The sequence below is a fragment of the Camelina sativa genome, chromosome 7, assembly GCF_030686135.1.
Source record: "Camelina sativa cultivar CO46 ecotype springtype chromosome 7, ASM3068613v1".
Lineage (NCBI taxonomy): Eukaryota > Viridiplantae > Streptophyta > Magnoliopsida > Brassicales > Brassicaceae > Camelina > Camelina sativa.
This window is the reverse complement of record NC_141886.1, coordinates 19,412,133-19,432,788: the sequence shown is the minus strand read 5'-3', so window position 1 is coordinate 19,432,788 and position 20,656 is coordinate 19,412,133. Positions and strand designations below refer to the sequence as shown.

At 40.4% G+C, this 20,656-nt stretch overlaps 2 protein-coding genes, 1 non-coding gene and 1 pseudogene across 4 annotated transcripts; 2 read left to right on the top strand and 2 right to left on the bottom strand.

The window, feature by feature from the left end:
• Positions 1-5,070: 5,070 nt before the first annotated feature.
• Positions 5,071-7,595, bottom strand: LOC147941464 (uncharacterized). The gene has a single exon (XM_087458522.1). It carries the CDS (start codon positions 7,534-7,536, stop codon positions 5,071-5,073), a length of 2,466 nt encoding a protein of 821 aa, XP_087314648.1. The 5' UTR covers positions 7,537-7,595.
• Positions 7,596-8,191: 596 nt separating this feature from the next.
• Positions 8,192-8,298, top strand: LOC147941463 (small nucleolar RNA R71). The gene has a single exon (XR_015562990.1). It is a non-coding gene; the product is annotated as a small nucleolar RNA R71 (small nucleolar RNA).
• A 2,919-nt stretch (positions 8,299-11,217) lies between these two features.
• Positions 11,218-16,261, top strand: LOC104701300 (disease resistance-like protein DSC2). Its single transcript, XM_087460111.1, has 6 exons — positions 11,218-12,054; positions 12,176-13,253; positions 13,354-13,653; positions 13,869-15,561; positions 15,710-15,797; positions 15,894-16,261. The coding sequence occupies exons 1-4, from the start codon at positions 11,459-11,461 to the stop codon at positions 15,513-15,515; spliced, it is 3,621 nt and encodes a 1,206-aa protein (XP_087316237.1). The 5' UTR covers positions 11,218-11,458; the 3' UTR covers positions 15,516-15,561; positions 15,710-15,797; positions 15,894-16,261.
• A 1,880-nt stretch (positions 16,262-18,141) lies between these two features.
• LOC147941462 (uncharacterized) lies at positions 18,142-19,671 on the bottom strand (annotated as a pseudogene). Its single transcript, XR_015562905.1, has 3 exons — positions 19,439-19,671; positions 18,885-19,174; positions 18,142-18,785 (listed from the first exon to the last, which is right to left on the bottom strand). The product of XR_015562905.1 is annotated as an uncharacterized LOC147941462 (transcript).
• Between the last annotated feature and the right edge of the window lie 985 nt (positions 19,672-20,656).

Below are 20,656 nucleotides of genomic sequence, written 5' to 3'. Positions count from 1 at the left end.
AAATCACCTACACATCAACTTTCGCAGGTCTAGGATAATTTGCCCACTAATGTCTTTTCTAGCAACCTATTACACTTTTGATGAATAGATAAACCTAGAATCATAGATTGGGTGATCAAATCAACCTAAGCATTAAGTCTAACAATAGTGAAGACAATCGATTATATAAAGCCCTATTTGTGTCCTGTTGCTAACCCATGAAACCCCCTTGAAACCCCTGATCTAGCAAAGAAAACTACTCAGACATAGAGAATTGAATAGCCAACATAGATGAGAAATTCAATAGCATAAAAATATATAAATCACAAGGGTTCAGAATCGCTTCTCTAACGTAGCCGCTCTTCCTCTCCCTCACAAAAACGTCGCTCAAAAAAAACAAAAAGAAAAGTATATATTCTCTCCTAAAAACCCTAGGTTAAATAGCATACAAGTAGAGAAAAATAAGGAAAGAATCCAAATTCAAATCTCCCTATTAAAAATCGATCTCCTCCCTCTTTTTCTCACAAAGGATTTCCTAAAATAAGGGGAATTAGGCAGGGAATCGGCGCCTAGATGCTTGCCACGTGTCGTCATGAAACCGTAGAGTTGGGAGCATGTGCTCGGAAATCGGGAGCATGTGCTCCTGGGTCTAAAATCAGCTTTTCTGCTCCAATTCAACTCCTTTCTGCTCTGATTGCTCCTGCTGTTCCAAACTTTGCTAGCCTCGTATTATAACATGAAAATGACTCAAACAACTACAAAACTATCAAATAAACGGGGTCAAAGTGAGTCAAAACCGTAACATATCAACTCCCCCGGACTTAGATCTTTGTTTGTCCTCAAACAAACTCAAACCAAGCGCCAAGAGAGCCAAGGTGGGAACTCGCAAAAATCTCAGAAACCATGAGTAGACCATGACCACCTGCAGACCACATGTGTTAGAACAAGCTATACCAAAAACTTCTCCAGCAAACATCTCCAAAACTAGAACCATAATTGGCAATCAAACCCAGAAAAAGATCACTTTCCAGACAAAGGCTCTTTACATTCAATTAAAATTGGCGTGAGCTTCTCATTAAGGGCATTAAGCTAGTGAAATCGAGGATTGGTAGATAAAAGGCTGTTTTAATGGTGGAGCTATAGAGTGTTTAGGGGTTACCATTACTTCGAAAGAGATGCAGGATATCGCACAAAATGGTAAGGGAGAGTGGACTCATTGATGTCCACAACCTCTAATCACTCTCCTCTTCTTATCTTCTTAAACTCAGCCTCTCTTTTCTCCTCAGGGTACAACGCATGCTCGGGGGTGTGTAACACTAACTCTGGTCCCTTTCCATCATCCTTAAGGGTTTTTTTTTTTTTTTTTTTTTTTTTTTTTTTTTTTTTTTATATATATAAAGGATGATGGGGGATCTTCTTCTGATATTGCCCCTGGAGCATGCGGACCGTATCCTAGGCTCTCTCTCTGCTCAAAACAACTCGCGGACTCGGATGTATATAATTTCAGAGCAGGTGCTCGCTGGGTTGGAGCATGTGCTCTGTCCGTCTGGCTCTTTCCTCTTTGGTTCTCCAGCAAGAGCGAGTTAGAGATTGTGTCAGTCCTGCTCTCCCCGACCGTTTTGCACATAGCTGCACAGAATGAGAAAACAAAAATACAAGTGCAAGTGGTTTGAAAGGAGGTTAGGCTCGGGGTGCGTACTAACTTAAAATGAGCTAGCTATTCAGGATCAGCAAGATTGGTAAAATGAATAAGAAGTCCTGAATATGTGACACGTTCCCTATCCTAATGCCCAGAACGAGAAGAATTTAAATCCGGTTAGGTTCCATTAAAGTAGAGTTTAAGTCTTTCCGGTGAAACCTTAACGGGATGAAGCTTTTCTGGCCAGGAGAAGGGTCCGAATGTGAAGAGGTATTAGCTCGTCTCTGTACTCTTAGTTCTGCAACAATGGTCACTAGGAAAAACGGTCAAACTCACAAATGGTTAAAAACATCACAGATTTCGGTCCTAATTCCCACAAGTTTTGGTTCGACTCACATGACAAACTGACTCAATAAAAAGAAATATAAAGAAAACAAATGTCATAGCTGACCCTCCCCCGGACTTACTTCACACCGTCTCCGGTGTGAAAATAAGCCAAAGAGAGAGCTAAACAAGAAGAAAAATAAAGATAACAATAAAAATGAAAAGAAAATAAGGCGGGTAGAACAATGATGGTGTGTGTAACCGTGATCAGACGTCGGAATCGTCTGGGCTCTCGCTCTCCGAACGGGCATGGTGGCGTCGTCGACGTGGTGGTCTCACCGGTGGGCTTGGGTCGGCGGCGGTGGTGGTGTGGTGGCAGCAACCGCGAGATAGTGTCGTCAGGATCCTCCGCATCAAGCTGTTGTTCTTCTACTGCGACTCGACCATCCATCTCCTGTATTCAGCGGTATCGGGCTCATCAGAGATTGGTGGGAGATCAAACTCACCCTGAGGATCGGACGATGTGAATGGTGGAACGTTGTCCTCGCGGTGGTGGGATGAGCTAGCAAAGTCCGCTGGTGGTGGATCAGACTGGGTAGGTGGAGGAGGAACATCTCCCAGAAGTAGTGGGGCGCGGGAGAAACACAGATCATCCATCGTGGCTAGCTGCGTAAGCTCAGGAGCTGGGAGGCGAACGCTGCCCTGATTACCGTCAGGGCCACTGTACCGGTATGTGTAGAAGGGGTTGGCTAACTGAATGACTCGGGAGTGGACCAGATGCTGTATGTCAATGCGCTCCCTCTGCTCTACACGAGAATACCTCGTCAGATCGATCCGCATGTGCTCAAAGAGATGAGTGAGGAGGCTGCCAATCCTCTCTGTACGGCCAGAAGTCTTGTGCTTAGCAGCACAGATCGTCTCAGCGAAGTGCATAGCCATGTTGCACCGCACATCAGATTGAGCAGGTGCGCCAGGAAACAGAGCATGTGCTCCGGGTCTTCTTCGTCTTTTTTTTCTCAGTTTGCCGAGCATGTGCATCAGGTTGCTCGCGTCCGGCGAGCATGTGCTCCGCATCTGCTTCCAACATTCCTGAAACCGAAAAGAGAAGAAACAAATCCTAAAAAGAAAAAGAAAAACTCAGCAATATATACCTGGTGGGTTGCCTCCCACCCAGCGCTTGTTTTAAGTCATTAGCTTGACTCGAAAGCTTCTTAGGCAATAGGAGGGTCGCCTAGGGCGAAGGTTTCACCCCTTGCGTGCTCAGAGGCGGCAAGATATGGTTTCAGCCTCTGTCCATTCACCACAAATTCTCCTCCTTTTGTGTCCAGCAACACAACAGCCCCATATGGTCTAATCTCCTTGATGGTGAAGGGTCCGGACCATCGTGATCTTATCTTTCCGGGAAACAGTTTCAGCCTAGAGTTGAACAACAAGACTTGATCATTAGGAGCAAAGGTCCTAGTGAGGATCCGCTTGTCATGGTAGGCTTTGGTACGCTCCTTGTAGATTTTTGAGTTTTCATAGGCGAGGTGCCTAACCTCCTCTAGCTCATGCAGTTGCATCTTCCTCCTTTCATGGGCGCTCTTAGTGTCAAAGTTCAGCATTTTCACTGCCCAAGAGGCCTTGTACTCTAGCTCAACTGGAAGGTGACACGCCTTACCATACACCAAGTGAAACGGTGTAGTCCCCAGGGGTGTTTTGTAGGCGGTTCTATAAGCCCATAGAGCCTCATCTAGCTTCAGAGACCAATCCTTCCTTGTTGTGTTCACTGTTTTTTGCAAAATGCTCTTGATCTCCCGGTTAGAGATCTCAACTTGGCCGCTTGTTTGTGGGTGGTAGGGGGTGGCGACCTTGTGCCTCACTCCATTCTTCTTGAGAAGACTCTCAAAGACCTTGTTAATGAAATGCGATCCACCATCGCTAATGACTACCCGTGAGACACCAAACCGTGGGAAAATAACCGACTTGAACATCTTGAGCACGGTCTTTGCATCATTATTGGGGCTGGCTAAAGCTTCTACCCACTTGTACACGTAATCTACAGCCACTAATATGTACTCATTGCCGAATGAGTTCGGGAAAGGTCCCATGAAGTCAATTCCCCAAACATCAAATACCTTAACCTCTAAGATGAAATTCTGAGGCATTTCATTCCTCCTGCTGATGTTCTCTTGTCTCTGACATGTGTCGCAAGTAGACACGAACCGCTGCGCATCTCTGAACATGGTAGGCAACCAATAACCCGCTTGAAGAGCTTTGGACACGGTTTTGAAAGTAGCAAAGTGTCCAGCATAGGGTGAGCTATGACAATGAAACAAGACTCCAGGAACCTCCTCTTCAGTCACACACCTCCTGAAAACACCATCCGAGCAATGCCTATAGAGGTAAGGCTCATCCCAAAAATACCGCCTTATGTCTTTTAGGAACTTCTTCTTCTTGTTCCCCACAAACTCAGTAGGTTCTTTCTCTGCTGCTAGGTAGTTTGCATACTCTCCAAACCAGGGAAAACTTGGCTGTTTGTTGGTATCGATTGCCTTGCACGGGGTTTTCGGAGCATGTGCTCCCAGGCGGAGCATGTGCTCGGCGGGATCAAAGATGCCAATCGAGTAAACATGTTCTTCAGGAAGGCTATCATCCAAGGGTAGCTCTTCTTCATTCCTCATTCTTGACAAGTGATCTGCAAATCTGTTCACAATACCCTTCTTGTCTTTAATCTCCAAGTCAAACTCTTGAAGTAACAAAATCCAACGGAGTAGCCTTGGTTTTGCATCCTTCTTGGTCAGTAGATACCTCAATGCTGCATGATCAGTGTGAACAACCACTTTGGAACCAACAAGGTATGATCGAAACTTCTCAAAAGCAAACACAACCGCTAAAAGTTCTTTCTCGGTTGTAGCGTACTTGCACTGAGCCTCATCCAAGGTGCGGCTGGCATAGTATATTACGTGCAGCTTCTTGTCTTTTCTCTGTCCCAGAACCGCTCCCACGTCATAATCACTCGCATCAGTCATGACTTCAAAGGGAAGGTCCCAATCTGGCGGTTGTACAATCGGAGTGCTAACCAAAGCTCCTTTGATCGTGTGAAAGGCCTCCAAGCAAGCAGAATCAAAATCAAACTTCACTTCCTTTCACAACAGCTGGGTAAGTGGTCTTGCTATCTTGGAGAAATCCTTAATGAACCGTCTGTAGAAACCGGCATGGCCAAAGAAACTGCGGATCCCTTTTACCGAATTAGGCGGTTGTAAACTCATCATCACCTCAACCTTGGCTTTGTCAACCTCAATCCCCTTTTCAGAAATCTTGTGTCCCAGCACTATCCCATCTCTGACCATGAAGTGGCATTTCTCCCAATTCAGCACCAGATGTTTGTCTTCACACCGCTGCAACACCCTGCACAAATTAGACAAACAAACGGAAAAGGAGCTCCCATACACGGAGAAATCGTCCATGAAAACTTCCATTATATCCTCAATCAGGTCAGTGAAAATGGACATCATGCATCGTTGGAAGGTCGCTGGTGCATTGCACAAGACAAACGGCATTCTGCGGTAAGCAAAGGTGCCGTAAGGACATGTGAATGTGGTCTTCTCTTGATCGTCGGGATGGATTGGGATCTGAAAGAAACCTGAATAGCCATCTAAGAAACAGTAATAAGGATGGTTAGCCAATCTCTCAAGCATTTGATCAATAAACGGCAAAGGAAAATGATCCTTACGGGTCGCAGCATTAAGTTTTCTATAGTCTATGCACATGCGATGTCCCGTAACTGTCCTAGTAGGAATCAACTCATCCTTATCATTCTTAACCACTGTAATTCCACCTTTCTTAGGGACTACATGAACTGGACTAATCCAGGAACTATCAAAAATAGCATAAATTACACCCGCATCTAGAAGTTTCATTATCTCCTTCTTAACAACATCCTTTAGATTCGGGTTCAACCTCCTCTGATGTTCTACCGAAGTCTTTGATTCATCTTCTAGATGTATCCTATGCATGCAAAGTTCTGGTGAGATTCCTGGGATGTCATCTAGTGAATACCCTAGAGCATTTCTATACTTCCTAAGTTCACAAAGGAGTAAAGCGGTCTCTACATTGTTTAGTTCAGAATTGACTATCACGGGGTATGTAGAGTTAGGACCTAGGAACGCGTACCTAGGCCCGGCTGGAAGTGGTTTTAGCTCTACCTTTGGAGCTCTTAACTCGCTCCAAGGACCATCCGCTGACTTTACCGGAGCATGTGCTCCGGAATCCGGAGCAGGTGCTCCCTCGGTGGATTCCTCCTCTGATTGGTTCTCATCGTCTAGGCTGGCGTAAGCTACCAGTTGCTGGAACCGTGTACCTGCATCCAAAATGCGTGTAAAACCATCAGCTTCCTCATTCAAGAATCCATACTTACCCTCTGCCTTTGTCAAGGCAACCTCCAGCGGGTCGAGAGTGAGAACTTCATCGGTAACCTCATGTGCAACCTCTGAACCATCATCAACCACAAAAGTTTGACCATCTATCATAGGTTTCTTGAGCAGCTTATTCATCTCAAACCTTGCGATCATATCCCCCAGCTGGAGATCGATCGCTCCCCCTTGCACATCTATAATCGCACCAGCTGTGCATAAGAATGATCTACCTAAGATCAGGGGGTCACGTGGTTCTTCTTCAAGTTCCAGAACCACAAAGTCTGCTGGGATAAGCTTGTCCCCTATCTGGACATGTAAATCCTCCAACACTCCTATGGGGCGCTTGGTGGATCTATCCGCGAATACTAACGAAATCCGTGTAGACTTGAACTTCGTGTATCCCAGCCTTTTAGCCACTGAATATGGCATAAGGTTCACACTGGAACCTAGATCACAGAGGGAGTTTGCAAAAATCGTTTTACCTATTCTCACGGATAAGACAAATCGCCCTGGATCATCTCTCTTCTTTAGCACTTTGTTTTGCAGCACAGCACTGCACTCTCTTGAAACCATCATCACGTTCTCTTCCTCTGACACTCGCCCAGAAACTAACCCTTTCACATATCTTTTCAAAGCAGGTATCATCTGAACAGCATCAGCTAGGGGTAGTTTTACCGTCAATTCTCTCAACATCTCCTTGCACTTTGCATCCTCCAAATCCTTGCGAGATTTCTTAGGAGGAACAGGGTAAGGAACCCTAGGGGTGTACACGCGTGCAGGAGGTACCTCAGTAGGAACTGTCTGATCGGGAGTCGGGAGCACGTGCTCGCTGGATGCTTCGGCTTCTTTTTGACTCAACGGTGGAGTCTCAGCAGCATGTTGAGGAAGGTATTCTTCAGCAATACCCTTGCCCTTGTCAAGCCTAGCGGATGGTGCTTCTCTAGGGGGTAACTTCTTTCCTCCCCTTAGCTCAATCGCATTGACATACTCGTTCCGCGGGTTTGCTTCCCCTTTTCCTGGCAGAGTCCCAGGAGTTCTTTTCACGGCTTCAGCAGTCTGTGCAACCTGAACATCAAGCTTCTTCACATGTGACATTACTGCCTCATACTTCCCATTAAGGTCATTGTACATGGTATCGACCTTAGTGTTGATTTCCACTGAAGCTTTTTGTTGATTCACCAAGAGTTGTTGCATCATGTTTTTCAGCTCAACCTGAGAGCTGCTAGCAGATGAAGGTCCCAACTGCTGGTTGGTGTAAGGCAGTGCTTGCTGAGCGCTTGTATATGCCTGCTGGTTCCCCCCTTGGAAACGGTTTTGAGTGGGCGCAAACTGTTTGCCTTGGAAGTTGTTTGAGAAGGTTTTCTGATAACCCATCTGATTCTGAGCTCCTTACTGCGGATACACCTGATCTTGAGGGTTCTCCACGTTGGTGCTTCTATAGGACTAATTCGGATGGCTTCTGTAGTTCGGGTTGAAACCCCTGTTCTGCACAAAACCTTGCCCACTCACATAATTAACCTCCATCGTTTCATCCTCTCCATCACAAATCTCTTGAGCTAGCGGCATGTCCCCGGTCTCATCGACAAAATGGACAGTTTTCTGGCTCCCCTTCAGAAGAAGGTTCACCTTGGCTGTCAACTCGTCAATCTTTTGCGTATCGACACTGTTGACCTTCACGGACCTGTCATACTCAGGAGCCTTGTTGCTAGAGCTTGCAGCTAGGTTCTCAATCAACTGATATGCTCCTTCCTTAGACTTCGTCATAAAATCCCCATTGCTGGCCGAGTTGAGAACATTTCTGTAGTCCCAGTTAACTCCATCATAGAAAATGCCCAGAATCTGTTCATCACTGAATCCATGGTGCGGACACTCTCTACGGTACTCTTTGTACCTCTCCCAAGCCTCGCAGAAGGCTTCTCCAGTGTGCTGTTGGAACGATGAAATCTTGTTCCTTAGGGCAGCGGTCTTAGCCTTGGTGTAGAAATGGTCCAGAAACGCAGACCTACATTGTTCCCATGATGTCAAAGACCCAGGTGGCAATGACTTCAGCCAATGTGAAGCTCTATCCGCAAGAGAGAAGGGAAAGAGCTTGCACTTCAGAAAGCCTGGCGGTATCCCATTTGAACCAGTGGTGCTACATATCTCCTCAAAATTCTCGATGTGGTCCATCGGAATCTCAGCTGGGAGACCGTGAAAGGTGCTGCTTCACTAGAGAGATCATCTGTGGCTTGATCTCAAAATCTTGGTTTGGGATGGTGGGAGGAACAATTGCCGCTCGGTTGGTGTAGGACACATGCGGGTTGTCCTTGTCCCCAATGGATGGTTGCGGCGGCGCGGCTCTTTCGTGTTGAGCACGGAGCAACTGCCCCAATTGTTGTCGAAGTTGCTGCAACTCGGCAACCATATCCTCATTGTTTCTGTTGTCACCCATGTTGACGGATTGAAACTTTCTGTTCTTGCGGTTTGTTCTTTCTGCTAAAGAGAGCTCTGCGGCTGACAAAGCAACTAGTTCTTCGGTTTTGTTTCTTCTTGTAGATCTTCTTGACATGCACCTGAAACACACGCAAAGAAGAAGCAGAAAGACAAATCAGTAAGGTCTTAGTATAGTAATTTCGCCGAAAACCAAAAGTAAAAATTTGGTCCCCGGCAGAGTTTTAAACCCTATTTTCCTACTGCAAGTGCACAACAAAGAAGTAGTACTTAGGGGTCGAATCCCACGAAGACCAAGTTTTACTCTATGGTTCTATTGGTTCAATTTCAAGCTAAGACAATTCAAAGTTGGGTTTGTTTGGTAACAGTAACGCGACTAAAACGGTATAAAAAGGCAATAAGCAAAACACTAGATCAGGGGTAATTCTCGGGAATTTCAGAGACAGCAACTAAACAACTATTCAGGGCATAGATTAAGTACCAGTCTAGAACTCAAACATAAATATAAACTGATCCACTGTCGTGGCTTCAATAACTCTATCTGATCGATTCTGTGCGGAAACGCGGAGCACGTGCTCAGACATCCGGAGCACATGCTCGGCGGTCCATAAACCCTAAACTGTCGTTTGAGCCCAGAATCGCAGACAAGCATTAAAGAACAGGAATGATAAGTTCACAAATCACCTACGCATCAACTTTCGCAGGTCTAGGATAATTTGCCCACTAATGTCTTTTCTAGCAACCTATTACACTTTTGATGAATAGATAAACCTAGAATCATAGATTGGGTGATCAAATCAACCTAAGCATTAAGTCTAACAATAATGAAGATAATCGATTATATAAAGCCCTATTTGTGTCCTGTTGCTAACCCATGAAACCACCTTGAAACCCCTGATCTAGCAAAGAAAACTACTCAGACATAGAGAATTGAATAGCCAACATAGATGAGAAATTCAATAGCATAAAAATATATAAATCACAAGGGTTCAGAATCGCTTCTCTAACGTAGCCGCTCTTCCTCTCCCTCACAAAAACGTCGCTCAAAAAAAACAAAAAGAAAAGTATATATTCTCTCCTAAAAACCCTAGGTTAAATAGCATACAAGTAGAGAAAAATAAGGAAAGAATCCAAATTCAAATCTCCCTATTAAAAATCGATCTCCTCCCTCTTTTTCTCACAAAGGATTTCCTAAAATAAGGGGAATTAGGCAGGGAATCGGCGCCTAGATGCTTGCCACGTGTCGTCATGAAACCGTAGAGTTGGGAGCATGTGCTCGGAAATCGAGAGCATGTGCTCCTGGGTCTAAAATCAGCTTTTCTGCTCCAATTCAACTCCTTTCTGCTCCGATTGCTCCTGCTGTTCCAAACCTTGCTTTTAGCTTCCTAGCCTCGTTACAAACCTATCAAATAAACGGGGTCAAAGTGAGTCAAAACCGTAACATATCAACCCCCCCCCCCACTAATAGATCGCAACGTCCTCGTTGCGCACTAAGATTGTCACTCCCGACGGTGTGAGCCCACTCGACTCCACACTTATCTGGGTTCGGTTTTGATACCACTTGTAATGCTCTGACCGCCACCTCTAATTAGACCCATATCCACTTCCAGTCCATGGGTGCACCATCCTTAATGGGCCTCATGTCCTCTAATTAGGCCCGTGAGTCCATCCATATCCAACGGTGGGTTTGCTACGTCCGGGAGGCTTTAAAGTCTTGTTTACCATCCCTACAAATCACCACATGATATTTCTCTGTGTATTGTCCTCACTCGCATAGTTCCGACAATTACTTCCCGGTAGGTCATCCATCCTGAAACTATTCCAGCATAAGCACGCTTAAATCTGGAATTCTCTCAAGATCCTTAACCGGAAAGATAAGTGCATTTTGGTGACATAGATGACCAAATAAATTCTTTTAAACCTCTACGCAAACCGGAGTGTCACACTAATACAGAAAAAAATATCTATATTTAAAATGCAATCCACTCGTAAAATTAAAAAATTGTGTTAATTTGTCTATCGTAACATTGCAAAGTATAAATTCATTATGACATAAGTAGTGGGATGACAAAAAAGACTCAATCAACTTTAGAATTATTTGATGGGATACCTCTCCTGCATGTGACTCCAATCATGTACTCCCTATAAGAAATTCTAAAGTAATGATAATTTTGTGGAAAGGTAAAATAGAAATGAAATAAACTACTTATGAGTAGCAACAAAAAAAAAACACTACTTATGAGAGAACTAATTTAAAAATCTTGGATGCAGTTTCTTAATCTTCCATGTATCTTTAGTTAAATAACCCTAAAAAAATAATCAATTTCTTGAATCAATTAAAAAAAAAATGAACAAAAGGGCCATTGTTCTTAGTTCTTAGTTCTTACTCATTCTAATTGATCTCGTTACCAAAATACTTCAAACTTTAATTTTTTGTGGATGAGAAACATCCACGAAAAACTTCAAACTTCATAGATTATTCAATTAATGCTTACCCCTATTTATGGACCCCATATTAACTTCAAACTTCATAGATTATTTTGCTAGTGAATTAATTTTGTTGACGTCCTTCGGCTAGTGTTATATGCAGTAGCATTATAAGACAATAGATTTACAAGCCTCTTTGTAAAGCTTTACGCCACATTGTTCTCTTTCTTTGACAAAAAAACTCTGTGATCTTAAAATACTTATGGGTTCTTCATTTCTCCTTGGATCCGGTGTTGCTGCTCTAGGTATACTAATTTATATTGGCAATAGGATACTCGCAGTAGACAAAAAAAGAAAGGAAATGGCTGCTTCTTTATCTCCTTCATCTGGTCCACCTTCTGTGTCTCGTACATTGACACACCAAGTCTTCTTGAGCTTCCATGGAGTGGACGTCCGCAAAAACCTTCTCACTCACATTTTGGGGGAGTTTCAAAGAAAGGGTATCACACCATTCATTGATAATAAGATGGAGAGAGGAGTCTCTATTGGTTCTGAGCTTTTACGCGCTATAAAACATGCCAGGATCACGATTGTCATATTCTCGAGGAACTATGCTTCTTCGAGTTGGTGTCTAAACGAATTGGTGGAGGTTATGAAGTGTAAAGATGAGTTGGGTCAAAAAGTGATGACCATTTTCCATCAAGTTAAACCAGCTGATGTGAGGCATCATAGAGGAGATTTTGGCAAGGCCTTTAAAAAAACATGTGTTGGGAAATCAGAGGAGGTAAAGCGGCTATGGAGGAAAGCTTTGAGCGATGCGGCAAATATACACGGGGACGGGGTGGAATCTGACAAATGGTAGTCGACTATTACCTTTTCTAACCCATTCATAGTCATACTTTTCTGTTATATATGCAACAATAATTACAATCCAAGTATGTTCGTTTCTTTGTAATTGATCAATACTGTTCATTTTTAGGAAAAGTGAAGCGGATATGATCGCTACCATTGCCATAGATGTGTTGGGTGAGTTGCAAACAACACCCTCGAGGGATTTTGATGACTATGTTGGCCTTCAAGCTCATATGACAAGTATCTATTCATTGTTGTGCTTACACACGGATGAAGTAAGGATGATAGGAATTTGGGGTCCATCAGGTATTGGTAAGACTACCATCTCCAGAGTTTTACTTAACGAACTGTCTCTCCATCAGTTCAAACTAACTGCACGTATAGGGGATATCAAGAGACGACATTTGAATCGACATGATGTGTACGATGCGAAGATTGAGTTACAGAAGGAGTTGTTTTGTAAACTACTCAAGCATGAAATTATTGACATTTCCCATTTGGGTGTTACGAAAGAAAGGTTTAAGGACAAGAAAGTGCTCGTCATTCTTGATGATGTGAATGAGTTATGGCAACTAGAGGCAACAGTGAATTGTCCTGGATGGTTTGGTAGTGGAAGTCGGATTATCATCACAACTGAAGATAAAAGAGTTTTGGAGAAACATGGGATCAAAGATGAAGATATTTACAAGGTGAATTATCCAAATAACGATGACGCTCTTCAAATATTCTGCATGTATGCCTTTGATCAGAAGTACCCACATCATGGCTTTGAGCATCTTGCTGAGCAGGTTACGAAGCTTGCCAGCAATCTCCCTTTGGCACTACAGGTTATGGGCTCTCATTTTAAGCAAATGTCCAAAGAGGTGTGGAAAATGGAACTGGAAAATCTTAAGAAGAGTAGGCTTCACAAAGATATTATGGACATTTTGAAATTCAGCTACGATGCCTTAAATGTAGAAGAGAAAGATTTATTCAATGACATAGCCTGCTTTTTCAATGGTGAAATGATTAATAGAGTGGAAGAAATTATTGGGGATGGCTTCAGTCGAAGGCTTAGAGTTTTAGAGGAGAAATCTCTCGTATATACATACGGCGGAATGGTGGAAATGCATACATTGCTAGCAAAATTGGTTAGGGAAGAGGTACAGGGATGTACGGTAGTGGTGGATGCTCAGAGAATTTGCAATGCACTCGCCTACAATAAAGTAAGTTTTGACATATATCCCATCCTAATGTTAATCACCACCATTAATTTCGTTGAGCTAATCAGCAGTTGCCTCTTCATTTCGTGTCTTCTTCTTTCAGGACACTCTACCCATTAGAGGCATAAATTTAAATTTATCTGAGATCAGACACGAACTAGAAATAGACGAGACGGCCTTCGAAAGGATGCTTAGTCTCGAATACTTAAAAATCTACAATGAGGTTTCCGTTAAGACAAAGCTGCATTTACGGCAAGGTCTTAAGTTTCTACCCTACAAACTTAAATTGCTACATTGGGATAGATTTCCGATGAGAGCAATGCCTTCTAAGTTTCATCCTGAGTTTCTTGTTAAACTTGACATGAAGCAGAGTAAACTTGAGAAATTGTGGGAAGGAAATCCGGTAAGTCTTTGTTTTTGTTCTGAAAATTCATTGCAAAAAAATTCGGTTTAAAATAAATGTTTTCATTGTACTTGCTCGATTTGTCTTCGTTAATTGAAATGGTAATGTGTGCTTTGAGTAGTATTAAATCCACGTCCAGATTTTTTCTTCCACATAACAGTTACCTAACCCGCATCAAACAATTTATGTCTACTGCCTTTGTTTCAACTGTGCAGCCTCTTGGAAGTCTCAAGGAGATCAATCTGGCGGGATCCATGAACCTAAAAGAAATTCCTAATCTGTCAAATGCCTCTAGTCTCAAGAGATTGGAACTTGATTTTTGCGAAAGTCTTGTGGAGATCCCATCCTCTATTGGGAATGCCACTAATCTAAACATAATGTATCTCACAGCTTGTTTGAGTTTGGTGAAGCTCCCATTTTCTGTAGGGAAACTCCATAAGCTAGAGACATTGAGAATGATTGGATGCTCAAATCTGGAGGCTTTTCCGACCAACATAAACTTGAACTCTCTGTCTGATCTTACTGTCACAGCCTCAAAATTGAAGAGGTTTCCTGAGATTTCCACAAACATTAGAAAAATTGTTCTTAGTGCTACAGAGATAGAAGAAGTTCCTTCATCAATCATGTATTGGTCCAGTCTTCAGAAGCTCGACATGCATCGTTGCTTTAGCCTCAAGGTGTTCCCACTTGTTCCTGATAGCATCGAAGAATTGGATTTGAGCTTTACCGGAATAGAAGAAGTTCCTTTATCAACCATGCATTTGTCCCGTCTTCGGACGCTCGATATGAGCTCTTGCAATAGCCTCAAAGTGTTCCCACCTGTTCCGGACAGCATCGAAGAATTGGATTTGAGCTTTACGGATATAGAAGAAGTTCCTCCGTCCATCCAGAATCTCTCACGTCTCACTAAGCTAGACATGGTGGGATCCAACCTAAAGGTACTTCCAACCAACATCAACATGGAATCTCTCTCCAAACTTGATCTTAGTCAATGCACAGGATTGCAAACGTTTCCAGATTTTTCTACGAGCATTGAATATCTCAATCTGAGGGATACTGCAATAGAAGAAGTGCCTTCATACATTTGGTCTCGGTTTCGTCTTCTTGAACTGAACATGAATGATTGCAAAAGCCTCAAGGTGTTCCCACCTTTCTCTAATAGCGTCCAAGGGTTGGAGTTGAGGTGCAAGGAACAATTCCCTCGATTATTACAACTTCACCTTAGTGGGTGCAAGAATCTCTTATCACTGCCCCAACTACCGGATTCTATCTCAATCCTTAACGCAGCTAACTGTGAGTCGCTCGAAAGAATACATGGATCTTTTAAAAATCCGCAGATCAGTCTCAACTTTGCCAACTGTTTCAACCTGAGTCAAGAAGCTAGAGAACTCATCGAGATATCAGATTGTAAGTTTAAGCTTTTACCTGGTGAAGAACTACCTGCACGTTTTGATCACCAAGCAAAAGGGTATTTCCTAACAGTCAAATTGGATCAGAGACCTCTTCCTTTGTTCTTGAGATTTAAGGCTTGTCTGTTGCTGCTTCATGGCTGCTTTTATGACGAAACATTTTCGTACGATTCTGATGTCGATTTCTTCACGGGTGCCAAAGCGTTTTCCTGTCGCGTCTTGTACATTCAGAATGACAACGTTATTGGATCTGAATTACGCAAGTACGATCTACCAGCTCTGCTTGGATCTAAGGAGCATCTGTATTTCTGCGAATCTTCCATCCCACTAAACTTTCCTGAAACAGATCATGTGAATCATATCGAGCTTGAGTTTCAGTTCAAGGTCTCTGGTAAGTACTGGAAAATACAACGCTGTGGTGTTTATGATGACAAATCTGCAGATTCACGATAGGAGAAAACTTACATGCACAGACGAAGAGAAGAAGATGCAATCTCAGGTAAGCTTTGCATAAGAATCTCAAAAGTCAAAATTATGATTTATGTATAACAGTACGTTTTCAACATTCCCACTTGATACTGGGGCTTTTCTCGTTTTCTCTAGCGTTAATTTGGACCCTAACAATGTTTGTGATTTAACCAATTCAGGCTTCCGGATGACCAAATGTATAATGATGAAGAAGACTACACAAGAGTGTCATTTAGTGCCTAAGAAGACTAGAATCTTACCCCGCGGGTACTTAAATCTTATACGACTTACTGAAGTAATTTCAATGATTGCGATTGTTATATACGTTAATTGTTAGGTTTATGACTTTATTCACTGATGTAGGATGCGATGGTTCACACGTGGAGCGTCAAGATGTGGTCAAGATAAGTCAAGATAAGAAGAAATATGACCAAGCACGTGTGATTAAGGATGGCGAAGTAACGGAGGGAATCAAGTTGGTTGGCACTGTTTGTCGGCTGTGTGTCACCTTAGTATTTGAGCACTTGTTAGCTCACGTTTTTCATTTTACGTTTATCTGAATTTGTAATCGTTTTCTCTAGAACTTTTTAGATCTCGTTCCTCATCGTTTGTGGGAGAACCTCCATTGGAGACTCTTACAGGTGAGAAGATTGAGCTGCGTTTTCCTTGAATGTTGTATCAATACTATCGGTTACAAGTTCTTAATAAACTCTGTTTCTGTATTGTGAAAATCTGATTTACGGTAACATTCACTTATTCCAGTCTAAAATGGTGTGGCTGATGTGTAAAATACTTTGCCATGGTTGTTCAAAGGAAAAAATGTCATTTAAACCATGAATTTTCAAATTTTGGTCATTTAAACCATGAATTTTGTTGTAGGCCATTTAAAACATCAACTTTTGTTGATTAGTTTTTTTAAACATGAAGTTTTGTTGACCAAGCCAAAAAAGACATGACGCTAAATCCGATAATTGACCTACTAACAGATATTACTATGCTGTTAATCACTCCATTAATAACAAAACGACGTTGTTTTAATGGAAGTTTTAATTCGAACTTTTAAATATCGGCCATTTAAACCATGAACTTTTAAATATCGGTCATCTAAACCATGAACTTGTAAATGTATGTCATATAAACCATGAACTTGTCCTGAGCGTTCGGTGAAAACTAGACAACCTGAAAATTTTGGTTATCGAAGCAAACTGGAAAAAAAGCCTAACCGTTCGTCGCAATTGATTTGGATAATCAGATTTTAGTTCAGTTCGGTAATCGGACCGGTTGGTTTATTAGAAACCACAGAAGTATATAAGCCTAACCGGTTAAACTATTTAACCCTAGTTTAGTTTTTCTCTTCTTTTTTCGGCTCTGTTTTATGATGCGATTCTGAAAAAAAGAAAGAAGAACATCAATTCATCCTTCTTTTTCGATCTTTGTCATGTATTTTGTGTTTTTTTGTATTTTTCTTGAGTCTTTTTCATTTATTAGGACACAACACTAGAGTTTGAAGGATTGATCATTTTGTTTTAGGACACTACATTAGAGTTTGAAAGATTGATCACATTTTCATCTATTATAGTTTAAATGACATAAATTTGAAGGTTCATTGTTTAAATGACATACATTTACAAGTTCATGGTTTAAATGGCCTATATTTAAAAGTTCATTGTTTAAATGACATTTTTTCAAGTTAAAACTTCCATTAAAATGACGTTGTTTTGTCAGTAACGGAGTGATTAACGGCATAGTAACGTCTGTTAGTAGTTCAATTATCGGATTTAACGTCATGTCTTTTTTGGCTTGGTCAACGAAACTTCATGTTTAAAAAAGCTAGTTAACAAAATTTGATGTTTTAAATGGCCTACAACAAAGTTCATGATTTAAATGGCCAAAATTTGAAAGTTCATGGTTTAAATGACATTTTCCCGTTGTTCAAATCTGTTATGGGTCGATTAAACACATCAAGAACGGATGGGAGCGTACGTATATATATACACTAGAAATAGGCATATTTATTTTAATTTTTATTAATTATGATATAACTTAAATTTAGAAATATATTTTTGAAATTAAAATTTTTAATGTGAAAATTTTATTTTTAAAATGTTTATTTGAAATGCTTAATGCTTGGACGCAAAATAAAATAAACAAAACATATCAGAATTTTTTTGATTGAAGTAATTAAATCTCTCAAAGTTTTGTTGTTTTGGATTTTATTATTTTGTGATAAATTGTTAGTTTCTTAGAGCATCTCCAACCCCAATTTATTTTAAAGTCAATAATTTGTTATAGAGTAATATTTACTCTAAAATAGAGTAAATGGTAGTAGTATTCTATATGCAACTTTACTTTTTTACACTAACTCTATTTTAGAGTATACTCTAAAATAGATTGATACATTGAGAAAAACTATGCTCTATTTTAGAGTAAAAAAAGAATATATATTGGAGATAATGCCAACGCAAATCCTTAGCCATCTTTTTGGATCTAAACATCGTCCTGAATATGTCCTTGATCGGAAAATACCTAAGGACCTATCTTGGAATCCTCTTCTTTTCCTCACCACTTTGCTTATCTATCTCCCATCTTGAAGCACTACATCTTGGGCAGCTTTCCATCTCACCAAACTGTTTCCTGTAGAAAATACAATCATTCTTGCACGCATGAATGGTATCATATCCAAACCCAAAAACCTTCAAGAATTTCTTGATTGCATCCGTAGACTTTGGCAGCACATTGCTTACGACAGCATGTCATGAGTTATCGTCAATAGCTGATCGAAGAAGTTCTCAGACAGTCCGCTCTTCACTTTTATATGGTAGAGGGCCATGATTGCAGAAACCTTGGTGTAATTAGAACATGTTGCATACAATGGAGTTTCAACATCTCTCAAACTCTTCCTAAATTCAAAGTCTCGAGTAGTTGCATCCTCCTCAGATTCTCCTAGGTTTGATTGTTGTGGACTGCCTTCATCAGCAAAATAAGCTGTCCTTAGCAAATCATAAGCTTCAGTTTCTGATATTGGAACACTATCCCACATTGCATCCTTTCTTTCACCATGCATATTCCAACACTTATTCCTCATGTACTTCTTATCCACCCTTAATCACCAGATGTTCCACTACTTTGTCTAAGAGTTGATGGGAAACATTGCGGCAATCGATGCACGGACAGATAATTTCAGTCACATTACCCATCTTCTTTGCTGAAGATGTAACAAAATTAGTTGCCCCTTCCACATATTCAAGGCTAGCCCTATATGTTTAATCAGAAAATTCAAAGTAAATATATCAATAATATTCAGAATCATATCATATGGAATATACAAAGTTCATATATATCAACAAATCATACCTTGTAAGCCAAAACCATGTCTTGTCCATATATCCCCAATACGATAACCATAGCTCCACCACAGTTCAAACGATAAGACACTCAAATAACTAGAACGAAAGTACATAAATAAAAAGTTCGAAAATAACAGCTTACAATGAAAATCAATCAGACCCAAAACCGTGATGCTTTTACCTAGTAAACGATAAGTAAAGATCCAGACAAAACTCAAACAATTCTAAAGTCTTAAACAGTTCTGAAATTTTACCTTTATCAGACAAAACTCAAAACAATTCTGAAGTTTCACTGACCTGCGAGCATTAAAAAACTGGATTAGTGTAGAAACAAAATGCTCAAAAAATACAGATATTGAGAGCTACGAGATCTAAGAGTGAGAGATCGACACATGCATAAACAGATAGATCTGAGAATGAGAGATCGACAAATAGATATACAGACAGATCTAAGAGTGAGAGATCAACACATGCATATATAGACAGATCTTAGAGTGAGAGATCGACACAAATATAAATCTTAGAGATTGAGAGTGATACAGAGGAAGAAATTATACTCACTTTGTCGCGACCAAATCATAGGGGCTGCGAGAATTCTGACGAGAGTAAGAGATCAAGACAAAGACAAAAACGAAGAAGAAGGAGAATTGATAAAGCGAGACAAAATTTAAGAGACCGAATGAGAAGAAGTTCAGAGAAAAACAAAAAATTGAAGAAGAAGGAGAAATGATTTTATAAATTACAATCTCTAACTTTCTATTTTTTCCTCCCAAATTTTTTTTCAAATCGCGGGCACTAAAAAAATAATTATTATAGCATTTATAACCTGACAATGCTATTATTAATCGATGCAACTAAGCGTGAAACCAATTTACTTTTGCCGCTCAAAATAAGATAGCATTTATTTTTAAAAAAATGCTGTTAAATATTAAGACAGAAGATAACTATAGCATAAGTAAACAAAACGTTATATTTCAGTGATATTAATACCCTGATTTTCTGTAGTGACTAAACAAAAAATACACACATATATGTATATAATATTGAATGTATGTGTATGTATATATATGTATATATATTGACACCACGTACGTGTATATCTTTCACTATTTGTTTTGTAAAATTTGCTACATATACTTTCGGAAAATGGTTGGTCTATCACACTCTTTTATATTTCAGAAATCATACTACATACTACTACAAAGCTTGCTACACATGTATTTATAATTGCAAGGATTCCTTTAATATAATATGCTAGTAAAACCTTTATGAATTAATAAAGTCGGGACCATGATATTTTATTAATTTATAGAGGTTTTAATTTATTGATAAATTAATAATTATTAATTAATGAAGAGATTTTTCATTTTCATAATTTTGAACATTTTTAATTAATAATAAGATATTTTGTGATAATCCATATTTTCATTGAATTCTCTTAATTTAGAATTTCGGCTATTGTAATATGATTGATGTCAATAGTTTAGTAGATTATCTAATTGAAAATGATAAATGTTTAGAAGTTTAGAGTTTAAAAGAAATTGATGTTACTATCCTTCATGATAGAGTCCAAAAATATATTGAGGTATCTTTCGAACCAATTATACGTAAAGAAGCAAGTATCGCGTGAAAGACGCTCTATAATTTTTGGATGCAATTTGAAAAGACAACACAATTTTTTTTTTTTTTGATGCAATGAGAAATATTTTAGATAGGTTCCAACAAGAATTCAAATTCAAGAATAGAAAAACACCAATAAAACCATATTTCACTAAATGT

Excerpts from the sequence above, each read along its gene's own strand:
- LOC147941464 (XM_087458522.1), bottom strand. The coding sequence starts at position 7,536 with ATGATGCAACAACTCTTGGTGAATCAACAAAAAGCTTCAGTGGAAATC.
- LOC104701300 (XM_087460111.1), top strand. The coding sequence starts at position 11,459 with ATGGGTTCTTCATTTCTCCTTGGATCCGGTGTTGCTGCTCTAGGTATA. Across the intron at positions 12,055-12,175 it reads GGGGTGGAATCTGACAAATG|GAAAAGTGAAGCGGATATGA; the intron begins GTAGTCGACTAT and ends GTTCATTTTTAG. Across the intron at positions 13,654-13,868 it reads AATTGTGGGAAGGAAATCCG|CCTCTTGGAAGTCTCAAGGA; the intron begins GTAAGTCTTTGT and ends TCAACTGTGCAG.